Raw genomic sequence first — 15,470 nt, 5'->3', positions numbered from 1 at the left:
ATGTGTTTTGTTAACAAAATTATCTAAAAACCTGTACCACAAACCAATAAGGTACAGGGTTTGGGTAGGTGGGTTTAGGTCATACCATATCTCTAGGTATCAATAAGGGGGTCATATACATTCCTTAAGGGAACCAAACACATGGCATTAGGTATCAAGTACCAACCCCATACTACCTTGGTAACATTCATGGTTCCATATCCATACCACTATGAACCAAACGCGCAAGCTGACAATTCTTGTATCTTAGGACAACTTATACACATGTAAATCAAAGAAAAGTTGACCCCACCCCCCCAAAAAAAAAAAAAATCCCCCAATCCCTTGTCCCACTACAACTATCCCGTGTTTGATTTTGGTATGTCCCTTGATTGTTTAATTTGAGTTGTAAACAGAATATACCTGTGGCTGTTAATAAAAACTACCTCTAATTTTTGTTCTACTCAATATTTTTTGTTCTACTCAATATTAGTGGGGTCAAGCTAAGAAAACAGTCTTTTGTTATTATATACAAAACAAAAAAACATATCATGTGAGATCTTGTTAGCTTTGTTCAATGTATGGAATTTAAATATGAAATATTCATAATTTACACAATATGAGCATATATAGGCAATCTGAGTGAGTTGAACAACTCAAATTAACACAGACATAAACTGGGCAGTTCTTGGCTCTGCTGAGCTCCTTCATTCTTTTGTTACAACATTAAAACCTGGATGGGATAGGGTCTATACTATAGTTGCTTCCTTGTCTTTAAAGACAGAGAATGAACATGTTACAGCAAAATTCAAGTTTTCAAGCAATTGCAAAACTATAAAATGTCAGTGTGATGGAGTTCCACAAATATTAAGGTAGTAAAACAGCAAACCAGAGTTGTTTCAAAAAAAAAAAAAAAGAACCCCGAGAGGGGTGGGTGAGTTGATGCAAAAGATATGAACATTATTGTACTTCCTCCATATTGTTTTGGATGCATCACTTTCTAAATAAGGAAGTTTCAAATTAGATGCATCACGTTGCTTTTAGTTAATAAATTCTCTCTATCTCTCTCATATCACATGGCTCCTCTTTTTCCTTTCTCTCTATTCTTCTCATCTCCACAAACTACCTAGAAGTCCGTATTTATAAAAATGACGCATCTTAAACGAAACAAAGGAAGTAGTTACTTAGAGACCTCCACACAAAAATTTGATAAGCTTATGAAATAAAGCCAAGCACAATGAACCTGTCTAGAAGCAGAAAGTAGAGGTGACAACTCTGCCTTGAAATTATCTCGAATGATCGCAAAAAACATTTCAACATAAGCTGTAAGCTGTTGCTTGAAAAGCAAAGCTGGTTGCTTCGCCTCGACAGGACGAACTATATCAATTTGTAGATTTGCAGACGAAGGAGAGGCGCGAAATCCCTAGAAAGTTAAATAAATCACAGAGAAGGTCAAATAATGTTCAGGGATTGTTTTAAAATATTTAAGTAACAGAGACCAGTAATATAAAGACACAATAAATAATCTGTTTAAACAAGTGTAAGCCATAAAAATCAAAACAACTCTAGATATATGAAGTGAAGTTACTTGGGCCATCCTCCCGAAAAATGTTGGCGGCTGAGGAGGTTTCCAATCTTTATTTGCCTTGAAACTTCTTTGCAGCAAGAACAACAGTGTAGTTGTGTTAGACAGCCAATAAGCTAGATGACTATTATTATCTGAATTCTGCACCAATTACCATGAAGTGGTTGTCAAGTTTCAGGGAGAACGGAACAATGCATAGTACTGAATATACAATATAAACATGATGTGTCAAATCAATAAAATTATATCTCTTCTCCAGCACTTTTCCTAACAAAATGTCCCTACTTTAATGGCTATGTTTCACACAGAGTTTGAATATTTCGGATCCAGGAAATCAACAAAATTATATCTCTTCACCAGCCCTTTTCTTAACAAAATGTCCCTACTTCAATGGCAATGTTTCACACAGAGTTTGAAAGATTCAGGGATCCAAGGTCTTCGTGAGGCCAGGATACGTTACAAATAAGCTTATATTTCTGTAGTTAGATGCGAGACCTCCGCTTTGATTTTTTCAACTTTCCATCTAGGTTAAGTTTTTTGCTCTACTCACTTCTACTTTATTCCCTTTTTTTTTTTTTTTTTTTTTTTACAAATCTCCTTGTCCAACTTTTGTACCATCATTCTTTTCACAGTTACTAGGGTGGCTAATACCGTGCATCACTAGCCATGTCCACCTGTCCGGGGAGCTCTTCCAGTTTGACTTTATGTCACTACTTTAGTTGTTGATAGCATTCTTGAGAAATATATAGACAAATATTTTTTAGGATTATAAATGTCCACACACTATTCTAAAGAGTTAAAAAAAAGGTAATTAACATTAATGATGGCAAATACGAAAATAAACATTTTAGAGGATATGAATGTCCAAACACTATTCATAAAAGTTATCTCAAACTTTTTAAATGGTAGGGATTACTTACAAAAAATTTCATTAGTCTATAACAGTGCTGAAATATGAACAAAATATCGAAAAAGAGAACCAAAAAAATTCCAGGAGTACTGTCCAGAGAAATTATTTATACTTGTTTATATACCTGGAATGCAGAACTAATCAACTCGGTAAGCCGATCAAAAACATTTGTCCTTTCAGTTTCAAACGTTTTCCAGTGAAGCAGACACTTGTACATTGTAACTGCAGCAACTGGTTTTCCCTGACTAAATCCAGCATCTCCAGCTACGCATTTGATAAGAGAATCTGCAAGCTCCTGCAAACAAACAATAAACATATTGGTAGAACTACAACCTCTAGCCCAAATCAAGATAATACAGATAGCTTGTGCTGATATGAGAAAGAGCAAGGCTTGTTGCTCAGTTAATATAAATTATTACATACACGCTGTCTCTCCATATGTGATTTCCTCATAGATTCGGTGCCAAAAACTTTCTTTGGTGTTCCACTTGGCAAGTCCTGTAAAACAAGGATATCTTCACTTTTTTATCATACTTAGATACAATCATAGAAAGATATATGAAATGATTCATATTTAATGGCTTGCCTTGTTGGGTTCATTCACATGACCATTACTGAATGACTGAAAAGACCATGAGAGCATAAGTGCATGGAAAATGAATGTAAAGACAGAACTGTTCTGAAGTTTGAAAAAACCTCCATACCGGATAATCTGAAAATTTGCTCTTGCGCTCAGTCTCCATGTAAGCTATCTTCTCTTCCAGCCTGAAAAATCCAATCCATAATAAAAATGCTTGTCTATGCAGTTAAGCCTACCAATCAACACAGATGAGAAATGCGACTGTGAGCTCCTAGCTACATTTCAACGAAGTACACAACACTGAAAATGTGAAGAACACAAAAGGAACAATTTACGAAGAGTTAAATTTGTATCCTTCACATTTTCCAGCCATATGAGCAAGACAATAAAAATAAGAAACAACAATGCTAAAGCCTTGACCCCAAAAGCATGGACCAAGAATTATTACCAGTGTCGTCCACTAATACATCCTCTTCATTCAATTCTATATTTCTATTTGACGCTATATGCTCTTGTAAACCCAATTTCTACGCATCGTTTTGACCCCCAGCATTCCTGACATCTTTGGCTTCTTACAACTACTTCAAAATACCCATATTTCTAACTCCACTTTTCTCATCGATACATTTTTTGGTCGATGTCACACGTGTCCAAAGCATCGTAACCTGTCTGCTGTCTCTATCAATATCCATCATTCTAACCTGCCTTCGATTATTTTCATACTTAATTTATCTCTTAAGGTGCCTCCACTCCCCTTGTGAGTCACGTTCTGGTCAATATTTCAAGTAAAACCCACAAAATTCTTACTTTTGTCTCCATCACTCTAACTTAGCATTAACCACAACTCTAGTATCATCATCAATACATGAATGTGGTAGAAATGAGTGTGATAAGGTGAATGAGAAGTAACATGAGATGAGAAATATTTTGAAATGTAGAGATTCTACATAAGGTCAGAGAAGCATGTATCAAGGATATGATGCAAGAAACCATCTACAGTGGTTTGGACTAGTCCAACGTCGTGATCAAGGATCACCACCATGGAGGATCGGAAAAATGGAGACATTAAAAGAGTTCAAGGGAGACAAGAGATGACCGTGATAAACCATATATATCAAGGATATTAAGAAATTGAGTCTCCCAGATCAAATTATACCAAGGTAATAGTGTAGAAACAGATCCATGTGAGCTATTCATGGGGATGACATTTTGTTCCTTGTAATTAATCCCATTCCCTTAGGATTATGTGTTTGAAATTCAGGTAACACACGTACATAAAAAGAAAAGGAGGGCTTAGATCCCAGAACAAGATTCTTATGGAAAGAAAACCTGAGATAAATGGATGTTTTGGGTAACATAGCCAGCGTGGGAAGCAAGCAAGTCCTAACCCAAATTGACCAATGTGACAAAGTACTCAGGATGATTCTAATCCCTACAATAAGGATATTTTTTGGCAAAATTGCAAGTTAGGAAAAGTATTGTAAATCAGCAGAATGCGAATGTGAGTCTGAACTCCATCTGTCACCATCTTAATCCTTACTTGTCCCCTTGAGAAGCTTGCACTAGATGTTAATGAGCTGGTACAAGAAGTTGAAACTACAAAGGCCATTCATAGATCTAGTAGGCAATGAAGGCCTTTGCAAGAGAATTGAACTTCGCTATCAGTTCATAATCAACAAAACCCCACTTTCTTCTTTTTATATTCACTTTTAATCAACTAAACCCCACAATCTTATTTTTTTACTAACCTTCCTAAAAACGTGTGCAAAAGGGAAATGGGACTTTATTTGAGGATGAAGGGAGTATATGATATGGTACTGCAATTTGTATTAAATATTAGTGGACTTTATTTGAGGATGAAGGGAGTATATGATATGGTACTGCAATTTGTATTAAAGTTGGTAGCAACGAGTCAATGATGGCTCCACTAAAGTGTCTAAGATTCATATATGAATTGTTTGAGTCCACATGACCACTAAAGATACATTACTATCATAACCTATTATATCAGTAGTTCCTTTACATACATTTATATAAACTGACATACAATCCTTATTAAAAAGCACAAATGTAAAGAGCTGTCAAGCACCTGTGTACTGCAATTTTGAGTCCAATCATCTTTGATTCAGCTTCTTGTGACTGCTTTAACCGCTCTTCACTTAGCTTGCTTGTTTCCTCATATTTTTTCTGAGTTTCGTCAATTTTCTGTTCCAATGAGCTTACCACTCCCTGAGAAGAAAGGAAAGTATTGCAATAAGTATAAAAAAAATGGAAGTTCTGCGTGAATTTCACGTCAAGCAGGCCTACACAAAGAAATCTCACCTCGAGCTCTTCAGTTAGCTTGCTTGTTTCCTCATATTTTTTCTGAGTTTCATCAATTTTATGTTCCAATGAGCTAACCATTTCCTGGGAAATTTACATTGAAATAAGTGCCCAAATACAATTGCTCCACATGAATGACAGATCAAGAAAACTTACATAGAGATATCTTACCTCTAGCTGTTTATTTTCCACAGCAAGTCTATTTATCGACTCATTGTCAAAAACAGGATCTTCACTCTGCTTGCTCGTTTCTGCATATTTCCTCTCAGTTTCATTGATTTTTGTTTCCAATGAACTCACCAGTCTCTAGGAAGCAAAAAATTTTAAATGAGAGCAAAACAATGTAGTGTTAGGAAATAACTGTAGGTCATGCAAGGCCATCATGAAATATTACCTGGAGCTGTTCATTTTCTGCTGAAAGTTTATCTATCAATTCATTATTAGAAACAGATTCTTGATTAAGCTTGCTTATTTCCTCATATTTCTTCTCAGTCTCGTCAATTTTCTTTTCTAGTGAACTTACACATTCCTGGGAAGACACGTCGAAATTGAAAAGAGAACAAACAGGAATAGTTCCATACGTAGAAGACCAAGCAAGATATACAAAAGATATGTTACCTTGAGTTGTTCATTTTCAACAGTAAGCTTACTCATCAGTTCATCATCATAAACAGGTACTTCTTGTATAATAGGGACTTGCTCAGCTGCTTTTTTCACAGCTTCCTCACGTTCCTTCATAAGCAATGTCTTAGTTTCTTGAAATTGCTTCTCCATAATTTCCAAAGCCTGTTGTAGCTTTTCATTTTCTTGATTCTTCAATTGTTCAAGATCATCCTTAAGAAAAATAACAAACAAATGAAGAGAAATATCTAATAAGTGATAAGTGTATGAGAGATAGAGCCAAATTGAAGACTCACACTATCAATTTTATATATGATATGAGTTTTACTTAATTTAGCTTCAAACATCTGTTGCTGTTCTTTGTTCAGAATATATTTGCAGGTAAAAGAAATGTTTTGTTGAAATGCTTGTAGGAGGAGGTAGATGCAGAGAACAACATATCATATAACTAATATATAAAGCTAAACTTTTAGCCAGGTCACAAGACAGTGACACTTGACGTTCCAACTTTTCGCCAAGTGTCGCGCCACGTTGGATAGATTTAAATAGACTTCATAAGATAAAAAAAAAAAATTAGTTTAGAATTTTTTTTGGATAGAAATTTAGGATAAAATTGTTAGTTAAGAGTTTTATTTTCGATAAAATACCAATATTTCAGTTGTACAAATTAAATTATAATTTTACTCAAAAAAATTATTAGATTATAATTCTAAAAAACTATCATATAAATTTATTTTTTATATCATATTATTTTTTGGAGCAGAAATAGTTCAAAGCGTAAAACATATATTTATAATATATACTAATCGGTTAAAATAATATACTTCACAATTTATTACATTACATGCCTACTACATACCAAATCGTCACAAAAGCACATCAATTCCTAACTAATTTTGTATTAATGATATATTTTAAAATTTGACATATAGATTAAAAATTTATCTTAAAATTCAATAGACAACCCGAGCATTGCACGGGGCACAAAACTAGTTTTCTATAAAGTCAAACAATAAAAAGATCTGCGAATTTTGTCTAGAAGTATGCAGAGTGGGACAACCTCATTGAAGTCCTTACAGCAAGCAGTAAAGATGAAACCAGGTAAATCACCATAACCTTAACTAGATTTGTACTTTGTCAGAGCTAGTACTTAAATGAAACTTTGACATTCTAGAGGACAACATACTAAGAGTGTTAATGATTCTGCCACTTTCGATAAATCAATCAATCAAAGCCTTAATCCCATAAGTGGGGTCGGCTACATGAACCAAAAGTGATTATTCTGTATAGTCATCCAAAAAAATCTTCCTCCTCCATCCCTTACGATCCAATACCTCGTTTTCATGCAAATACACTTTTGATAATTTTGGTAATAAAAACAAATAAATAAAAACTCAGAAGTTTTCCTAGTAAATATCAATCAAGTGGGTCAAGGATGAAATACAGCAGGCAATACACAAAAAATGTACAGAAACTTATCAAGAGAAATTCATTATTTTTTCACCATAATACTACAAAATTACTATTCATGTAAGAGTAATCTGAAGTCATGGTTGGAAACACCGGAGAATTCATGATATACAATAATTAATGGCTGAGCTAATTATTCACCATAATACTAACCCTCATGCGTTTCTCTAGCTGCAGTCGGGAAGTCAGTTCTTCAACTTCCTTTTCTAATCTATTCTTAGCTTCCTTCAAAGCACCCGCCTCCTTTGCAGCCTAGCACAAATGATCATAAAATGAATTTATAATTGAGAAAATTAAAGTTGAAGTAGCTGGCAGTTCAATAGAATAAACAGCATAGAATAAAATAAAGCAGAGTAATTTTATAGATTAATATACAATCAAACATCACCAATTTTTTGGTAAAATGTAGCACAAAAGACAAAGAATATGTACTTTTCCACTAACCGGCTTGCATGTCACAGCTTTTCCTCTAAACTATGAGACCATAATATTTATTGAGGCCATGGGACAGATAACCCTCAGTTCATAGAGTCAACTATATTCAGGACAAAAAACATCAACCTTTGCCTTCTCCCTTCCAAATTTTGTTTTTAAATCAAAGTTTATCTACTAATATTCGGCTCATTAATTTAATTCATGAAATCAAGTTTAAACAAAGATGCAAAAAAAAAAAAAAAAAAAAAAAAAAAAAAAAACAATGACGATGTTATTTTGTTGACCAACACAGTGTCCCTCAAATAGGTTAACTATAAAAGACAGTTGTACAGTGAAACTATTCTGATTTCTGTGGATGAAAATGAACGCCAGTTATTTGTATGAGATGATTTGAGGCATTTAATTGTTTACATGGGTCTTTAACTATAAGTAGCCTACTCCAGTAATCTCACATAATGCAAAAGCAAGATTTCAACATATGAGGTGGCTAAGGAACATGCTCAAGTCAATTATATGTTGATTCTCCATTGAACTAGAAGCAAGGAAAATCAAAGCAGACGCATTTCATATCAAACTATTTCACAAAGGTCAAGAAAACATCTGCTTAAAAATTGTTCACTTTGTCACCATTTTAAGTTTCCGTAATTCTCTTCTTGCCATTTTAGCTCGCCATGCACATTGTGTTATAATAGCTGCTTTCCTCATCCTTCGATAATGGTATTGGGCTTTGTACCTTCTACAATGACTCTGTAGTACACATGAACATGTCACAAAAAGGAAAATATTAGTGCATGCTAAAATATTGGAAAATTAATGGATGAAACAATAAAGAAGGGCAAGCCATTTTAAAGCCAAATTAAACACCTACTAATCCAATCCCGAAAACTTCTTATCTTCTACGAGGGAATTGTTTGTTTTCCATGGAGAACATAAAGTCTTCATACACATCTTTTCATATGATTTCGTTTTAAGAAAATTGAACATCCTTTTCAGCAGGTTTCTCCATGTATAATTACTATCCAGCACTCCATTATGGTAAGATTAACCGTCCTAATTAGCATTATACTCCCGTCCACAAAAAATCTTCTTGTATTCCTTTTTAAGATGTCCACAAAAATCTTCTTGTTACTTTAAATAGAAAGATTTCTTACTAAACTCATGTGAAGTAGACCCCTATACTGCATCACTTTCTCTCATACTCTCACCCACCCTACTGAATTTCTTAATATGCATGCCTAAGCCTAACAAAAGAAAAAAAAAAAAAAAAAAGAAAAAAAAAAATTTATGGACAGACTACAGAGGGAGTTTTATTTTACACTTTATACAGAAAAGAGGACAAGCCATTTTCAAAACTAAATAAAACAGCTATTGACTCATTATCAGAAATAAGATCTAAACTATTTCTCACAAATAATAATATACGTAAGACGGTACTCAATTCGGAATGTATAAATACACATAAGTTTGCCTCTCAGGTATCCTATAATGCTGCTTCTACATAATCCTTTCTCCTTTTTATGGAATTTGGGGGGGGGGGGGGGGGGGGTGGGGGGTGGACTTCAAAATCAAACTTTTATTGGGATATCTCTCTTAGAGAGGCACAATACGATAAACTTCTGATGAAGAGACTCACAAAGCTTGCTAACCAACTGAGTATGTTTTGTGTTTTTCAAGTAAGGGAAGGGCTTATTAATTTTTTCCACTACAAGCAGGTGTCCTTCTCATGTAACAAATCATTTAGGAGCATTATCATATTTTTTGTATGACCTTCAGTAGGAAAATGAGAAGTGTTTACAAGTGAATCAACTTTTTTTGTGGTCGTGTGGGTGATTCGATTAGATAGAAATAATAGGATTATAAAAAACATCAATAACTTGGTTTGCATTGACTTCTCTAGATATCTGTGTAATCAGCTTCTATACAGCACATGCTGACAGTACTTTCATTTAAAGATTAACATGTGATACGAGGACAATTTTTGCATTTATATTTTTCAAAGGACCTCTGGTCCTCCCTCGTACATTCTTCTTCTATCTACAATAAAAAAAATTTCACCAAAAATGAAAGGTTCTTACCCTTCCAATTGTGTTCACTAAACAAAAATGTGACATCTTGCTCAATATAGACTCCACCATACGGCTAAAACTTTAGTTCTTTTAAATATAAACTACTTCCTGCATTCCTTAATGTATGTTCCATATGACATTTCAACAAATTGCAATGCACATCTTTAATTATGTTTAATTTATGAATTATGAGAAGTTAATAATTTAAAACTACACATTGAAACAAATCTAACAAGATCTCACATGAGCATTTCTTTTCTATACAACTCTCCCTCTAGTTTTTCCTTATGTGTAAATTAGAAAAGAAAGGTAAAGGAGAGTTTGTATAAAGTGTAAAATGAGAAATGGAGCAATTATTTGAGGATTGAGGATGTCTATATAGATAAAATTCATGGAAAAAGTTTCTCTCTTCAAATGAAAAATCCCAAATGAGACAAGCATAAAGGAAAGAGGGAGTATGAGATTTTACCTGAATTTTAATTGCAGCCCTTGTCTGTCTTCGAAAACGAAGCTCACTACGAGCAGCCATGCTCCGCATACCTCTCTCAATTGTCATAGCAGAAGAGTATAACTCTAAGTAAGATTTCCTGGCAAGATGCCTGAGCAACTCCTTTTGGATTCTCAGACATGCTGCTTCTTTCTTCTTGTGTTCAAACACAGACCGAGCAACTTGTCCTGCAATGATAAGTTTGAGTTATTAGAAAGCATACAATTGTGTGTGCATGTCCTCAACAAGTGCAAGTCTGATCTATTGGCAACTACCATCTATAAATAGTCATATTTCCACAATAGAGTGATTTTCTTACAATGAGGATGGTTTAAAATTCATTTTCAAAAATTATAACATTAAGGAATAGGCTATCTCAAAGTCAAACAAAATTTAATCTCCTCAGAGCTCTATAGCCTTTAGATTATTAAGAACATTTCTTTTTTACACATAATTAATGAAGTTTTCCTGAAGCAACTCCTGCTCACTTATCATGCTTTGATCCTAATAATCTTCTTTACAAGGTCTTCATGGTATTGCATGCGTCAACAGTGGTTTCCGAATGAAAGATCAACCTCCATATAATCTAACAAGAATTATATTTGCCTTAAAGATTCTGAGAAATTTGCTTCTTCAGTAGGGTATTAATCCAACATTGGCCACTAAGTTATTTGGGAATGTTGGGGCAATACGCCAATACATATTTGGAGTTTTGAACTTTGGAGACTTTTGTAAACTATGATTGTAGGATGGTTCCTTCGTCTCTTATCGAAATACTAGTTCATTTTGGTTTTTAAAGAGAGATGAAGAAAAAGCAGTTTGTTGAAGGGAACTTACGCCATTCAAACATTGAGAATTGTAATTAACTTAAAAACAACTCTTTCACAATTGTTTATATTGAAAAATGGTTGTTAATGCCATATTTTCAAGTATAATTAAAAGCACAAAATTACCATGGAGAAATAAATTTAGGTTGACATCCAAGGATAATTGTCCATAACTTAGGGTTACTATTGAGAATTACCCATTGTTCTAATAGATTACATTACAACTACATTCTATTATCTATTACTTAGGAAGTAGTACTTCACAAAGATCACAAATTCAATTTTATGTTCTTATCTACCAAGAATACATCTGTTATGCTCATCCAGCAGGCTAGCTAAGTAGTCATTGCTCTTTTGCAGTATAGAGGCCTATGTACTTTATTTGTATATTTATTAAGATGGAATTAAAGAATATTTCTTGGGTAGAGGTCCTAAACAGATATAGCAGTACCTCTGCAGAAGATTTGAATATGTATAGCAGACAACCGCATTTGTTTGAACCATCTGTGGAAGAAAAAAGTCCGGATTTGCTTCTGAATTTTGGTAGCAGATTGCCCTAAAACCTCATTCCTGAGTGCATCTAGTTCAGCCATCTGGCCTGCTCTGAGAAACACTTTACTTATACCGATCTGCCATTAAATCATACTTAGAATGATCATGCAAGCTCATGTATTTAAAAACTACAGAATATACATGTATACCATGGACATAAGAAAATGTAATTTATGATAATAATATTAAATTAAATCTATGGAGACAGGAATTGGAAACTCGAGGCTTAAGGCAAAGTGATGTAAAACAGAATGTGTCGAGTAAAATTAGGTAGAGGAGAATTTGGATGAAAATACTGTTGAACTTTTTGGGATAGAAAGTAGAATTGTCTTTTACCAAGTGTTGAGTGTTTAGAGTATATCATCGAAACAAAAATATGGAGATTTTGACCAAGATATTTTGCACAAGATCAAACTTGGCTCAAAAAGGGAAAATCGTTGACTCTGCATCACTACAGCGCCTAAAGGTGAAGTAAAAGTTTTATAACATAACTGTTTGATAAGCTTTACAATAAGGATAGGAATACAAAAAATTCAAGATAGATAACGTTTGAAAGAAAAATGTGGCAGATATGTTAAAGGTGGATGGGAGGTAAGACGTGGAATTTGCAATTAGACATCCACAGTAATTTTATGAGTAACCAACTCTTGTAGTTTGGACACATCCAACATCAAAAGACAGTTTTCCCAAGAATAGAATATTGTGATAATGGAGTAATTACAAGTCAAGGTCAACCAAGGATGACATGGATTGTATGGGTGAAAAAGGATATGAAAAAAATTCGATGCCCAGGAGGCCAGGACCATCTCATATTGGACAGACGAGAGAGTGGTGGAAAATGATTCACATGAATTACTCATAAAGATGACATCTTGGTTTGTGTAGCTGACCCATCCAGGATTATGGCTGTGACATTGTTTTTGTTATGGTTTTTGAGTATATCAAAAAAAGTTCACAGTATACAATATGATACATAAGATGCCAAAATTAGGCTTCTAAGACAACACTGGCTGAAATAGTCAATAATTTTGTTTGTAAATCATCAGGCAATTCAAAGTAATAAGCTACATTTGCTAATTTCTATTGGGCACGAAAGAACCGTGGTGATGAATGGAATAACTATGGCTTTATGACCTTGCTATGAACTGATATTATCTCATAGAAGACCATAAGAGCTACAACATGGACTTGGTAAAAATTAACTAACAAACCTAATACAAAATACAGTGCATCATAATAGATCCGTCACACCTGATATCCATCAAGCTGCATTTTCTTTAAAATCTTTCTACATGCAGTGACTTCATCGTAGCTGTAGAAAGCAAGTCATAGAGATAAAAGGTCATAACATGTAAAATGATTGTGAAGGAAAAGAAAACAACACAAACAAGAATCAAAATTTAAGACGAACGAACCACAGTATTAAACTTAGGTTATTTTACCTGCCATTCATAATTTCTGGAGCAAGAATACGACAACGACTTATAAATTCATGAAATGGCTTTCTTGTGGGGAATCCAGCACAGCTAATTCTTATAGCCTCCATGACCCCCTAAAGGAGATAAGCAGATTTTAAGAGTCCTGACTAAGCAACATACTAAAGTTCATACAGTGTAACACCAAGCAATACAATAAGCAGAAAAATATACCCCACAACGAAGTTGATGCAGAACATTACTGTTCTCAAATATTGCCGGCTTAAGAAGATTGTTAGGCTTTACACAGCGGATATAATGTGGCTCTGTTGCGCTAAGTGTCTCCAACAGTAACTGCAATTGGTGCTGGGTAAACAAGACGAGAAAAAATAATTCAATATGGAAGCTTCAGACACGTGGGAAGCACAGATAAGAAAAGGTGAATCTCACCCTCAACACTCTCTAGGGAGGAGAATGGAATAAGAAGAGAGAGAGAGATAAAGAATTAGTAGACAGACCTTAAAGCTGGTACCTATAGAGGAAAACTTAGAAGATTTAGCTGACTCCTCAGGAAAACGTGGAAACAAGCTTGCCACAAAGGCACATTCGGAAGCACTTAGAAGTTCTTGATGCTCTGGAACAACATAATCTTTGTTCTTATCCAAGAAAAACTCGGTTTGGTAGGTAACCTGCAGCATAATTATTGATAGATTAATGTTAAGATAATAACTTTTTCTATAGAACAAGAGACCCTACCATCCTTGTATATTATTCCTCATCAAAAGTGACCTACCTCACCAGCATAATGAGAAATGACGAAGTCTGTGCGGGATAGCTTTGGTTTGCTGAAGCGTTTATGATTGCTGAATGTCTGGTACAGCTTTTCAGCAAATGTCTCATGTGTTGATCTAGGAAACATACTATGAGAAAAACAAATTTCATCAACATTGAAAACGATGACCTACATGTGTCTATTTTGCTGTTTTTCTCATTTTGCTATTTAAGGAGAGGAAGGAGGTTGAATATACATAAGTATGAAGACAAACATTATCATTTAAAAACTTAATAACTCCAGTACTTACCAGGCTTCGTCCAGAAGAGCAATAATACCACCAGGTTTCTGCAATCAATACACAGGTTAAAAGTCAGGAAGGTTGCACGCACAGAATCCTCTTTTATCTTAGGTAGCAGGGGTGGGAGGCTCACCAACAAAAAGTTAAACTGGTCGGGATGACATTTTCAAGGAATGTACCCAATCTTCATAATGGGAAAAACATAATGTGGACACGAAATAACATATAGAAAAGACTTATTACACCAAAATAATCAGTTGTCCGCTCATTTGCTTTCTCTCATAAAAATCTTGAAGGTTGGGATACATCTGATTTGTTTCTTAGAAAATGGTATAAAGTAGAAAAGTTTTTGTCTCAAGATTTGAAACATCAACTCATAAAGAAGACTGTTCATGGAACACTAACGTTACTATAAATACATGGCATAAGTATTGAGTGACCTGAACCTGAAGGTCTGGGACACTGATTTATTTTAGACTTAGAATCTTTGGTAGTTAAACTTAGACCTTACCTTAAGCTTCCAAGTTTTCATTGTGAAACAGTAACAAACCAGCTCTGTATACTAATCAAAACAGGACAACAGCAGCGAATACCAACCTTCTCAATAAGATCAAGAACATCCTGGTTGTCAACAAACTCAATATAGCTCCAATCAATTTCTTCTCTAGTGTATTCTTCTTGCTCCATCTTAAAAACATGCTGCCAGAAAGGAAAACAGATAAACAAATACTATAAATAATAATTGTTCATCATCAAGTAGAGCTATCGTTTAAGATTCTTAATTACATAAAATAAGAACCTGATTAAAATGTTGCTGTAGCTTCTCATTTGTTAAATTAATACAGAACTGCTCAAAGCTGCAAAGAGTAAAATGAACCTCACAAATGAGTACTGCACAAAATTGAAAAAGGAGAACAAGAAAAATTTCTTTTATTTTAAAAACAGAACAATATAATAAAACAAATGATTTCAAATCAAGTGATTGTCTTAGCTTAAAGTAATTTTATGACACGGCTGGCATAACCAGACCAACAAACAGCTTCAACAGTCTGCTAAAGGTAAACAAAGGGAACCCATTGGTCAATCATTTAATAACTGAACAATTGATTGTGCCTGCTAGCACCTATGTGGTGACATACATCATTTTG

General features: G+C 34.3%; 1 protein-coding gene across 2 annotated transcripts in view; it reads right to left on the bottom strand.

Annotated features, from left to right (window-relative positions):
• LOC145580121 (myosin-6-like) overlaps positions 1 to 15,470 on the bottom strand; it is a 32,767-nt gene that overhangs the window by 8,710 nt on the left and 8,587 nt on the right. The window contains exons 13-35 of one of the 2 annotated variants that reach the window (XM_081637473.1): positions 15,122 to 15,179; positions 14,920 to 15,021; positions 14,332 to 14,369; positions 14,043 to 14,169; positions 13,768 to 13,938; positions 13,484 to 13,615; positions 13,277 to 13,386; positions 13,086 to 13,146; positions 11,734 to 11,911; positions 10,438 to 10,643; positions 8,530 to 8,649; positions 7,621 to 7,719; positions 5,995 to 6,210; positions 5,771 to 5,905; positions 5,548 to 5,682; positions 5,377 to 5,460; positions 5,144 to 5,283; positions 3,179 to 3,239; positions 3,061 to 3,096; positions 2,898 to 2,972; positions 2,599 to 2,769; positions 1,568 to 1,705; positions 1,223 to 1,402 (exon numbers count right to left, since the gene is read on the bottom strand). In XM_081637473.1, coding sequence (XP_081493599.1) covers positions 1,223 to 1,402; positions 1,568 to 1,705; positions 2,599 to 2,769; positions 2,898 to 2,972; positions 3,061 to 3,096; positions 3,179 to 3,239; positions 5,144 to 5,283; positions 5,377 to 5,460; positions 5,548 to 5,682; positions 5,771 to 5,905; positions 5,995 to 6,210; positions 7,621 to 7,719; positions 8,530 to 8,649; positions 10,438 to 10,643; positions 11,734 to 11,911; positions 13,086 to 13,146; positions 13,277 to 13,386; positions 13,484 to 13,615; positions 13,768 to 13,938; positions 14,043 to 14,169; positions 14,332 to 14,369; positions 14,920 to 15,021; positions 15,122 to 15,179 — 2,773 coding nt within the window. The remainder of the gene's footprint in view (positions 1 to 1,222; positions 1,403 to 1,567; positions 1,706 to 2,598; positions 2,770 to 2,897; positions 2,973 to 3,060; positions 3,097 to 3,178; positions 3,240 to 5,143; positions 5,284 to 5,376; positions 5,461 to 5,547; positions 5,683 to 5,770; positions 5,906 to 5,994; positions 6,211 to 7,620; positions 7,720 to 8,529; positions 8,650 to 10,437; positions 10,644 to 11,733; positions 11,912 to 13,085; positions 13,147 to 13,276; positions 13,387 to 13,483; positions 13,616 to 13,767; positions 13,939 to 14,042; positions 14,170 to 14,331; positions 14,370 to 14,919; positions 15,022 to 15,121; positions 15,180 to 15,470) is intronic. The other variant, XM_081637474.1, reaches the window with a different exon arrangement.

This window comes from Chenopodium album, chromosome 14 (genome assembly GCF_948465745.1).
Source record: "Chenopodium album chromosome 14, dcCheAlbu1.1, whole genome shotgun sequence".
Classification (NCBI taxonomy): domain Eukaryota; kingdom Viridiplantae; phylum Streptophyta; class Magnoliopsida; order Caryophyllales; family Amaranthaceae; genus Chenopodium; species Chenopodium album.
Note: the sequence above shows the minus strand (reverse complement) of the source record. Positions and strands in the feature narration are given on the sequence as shown.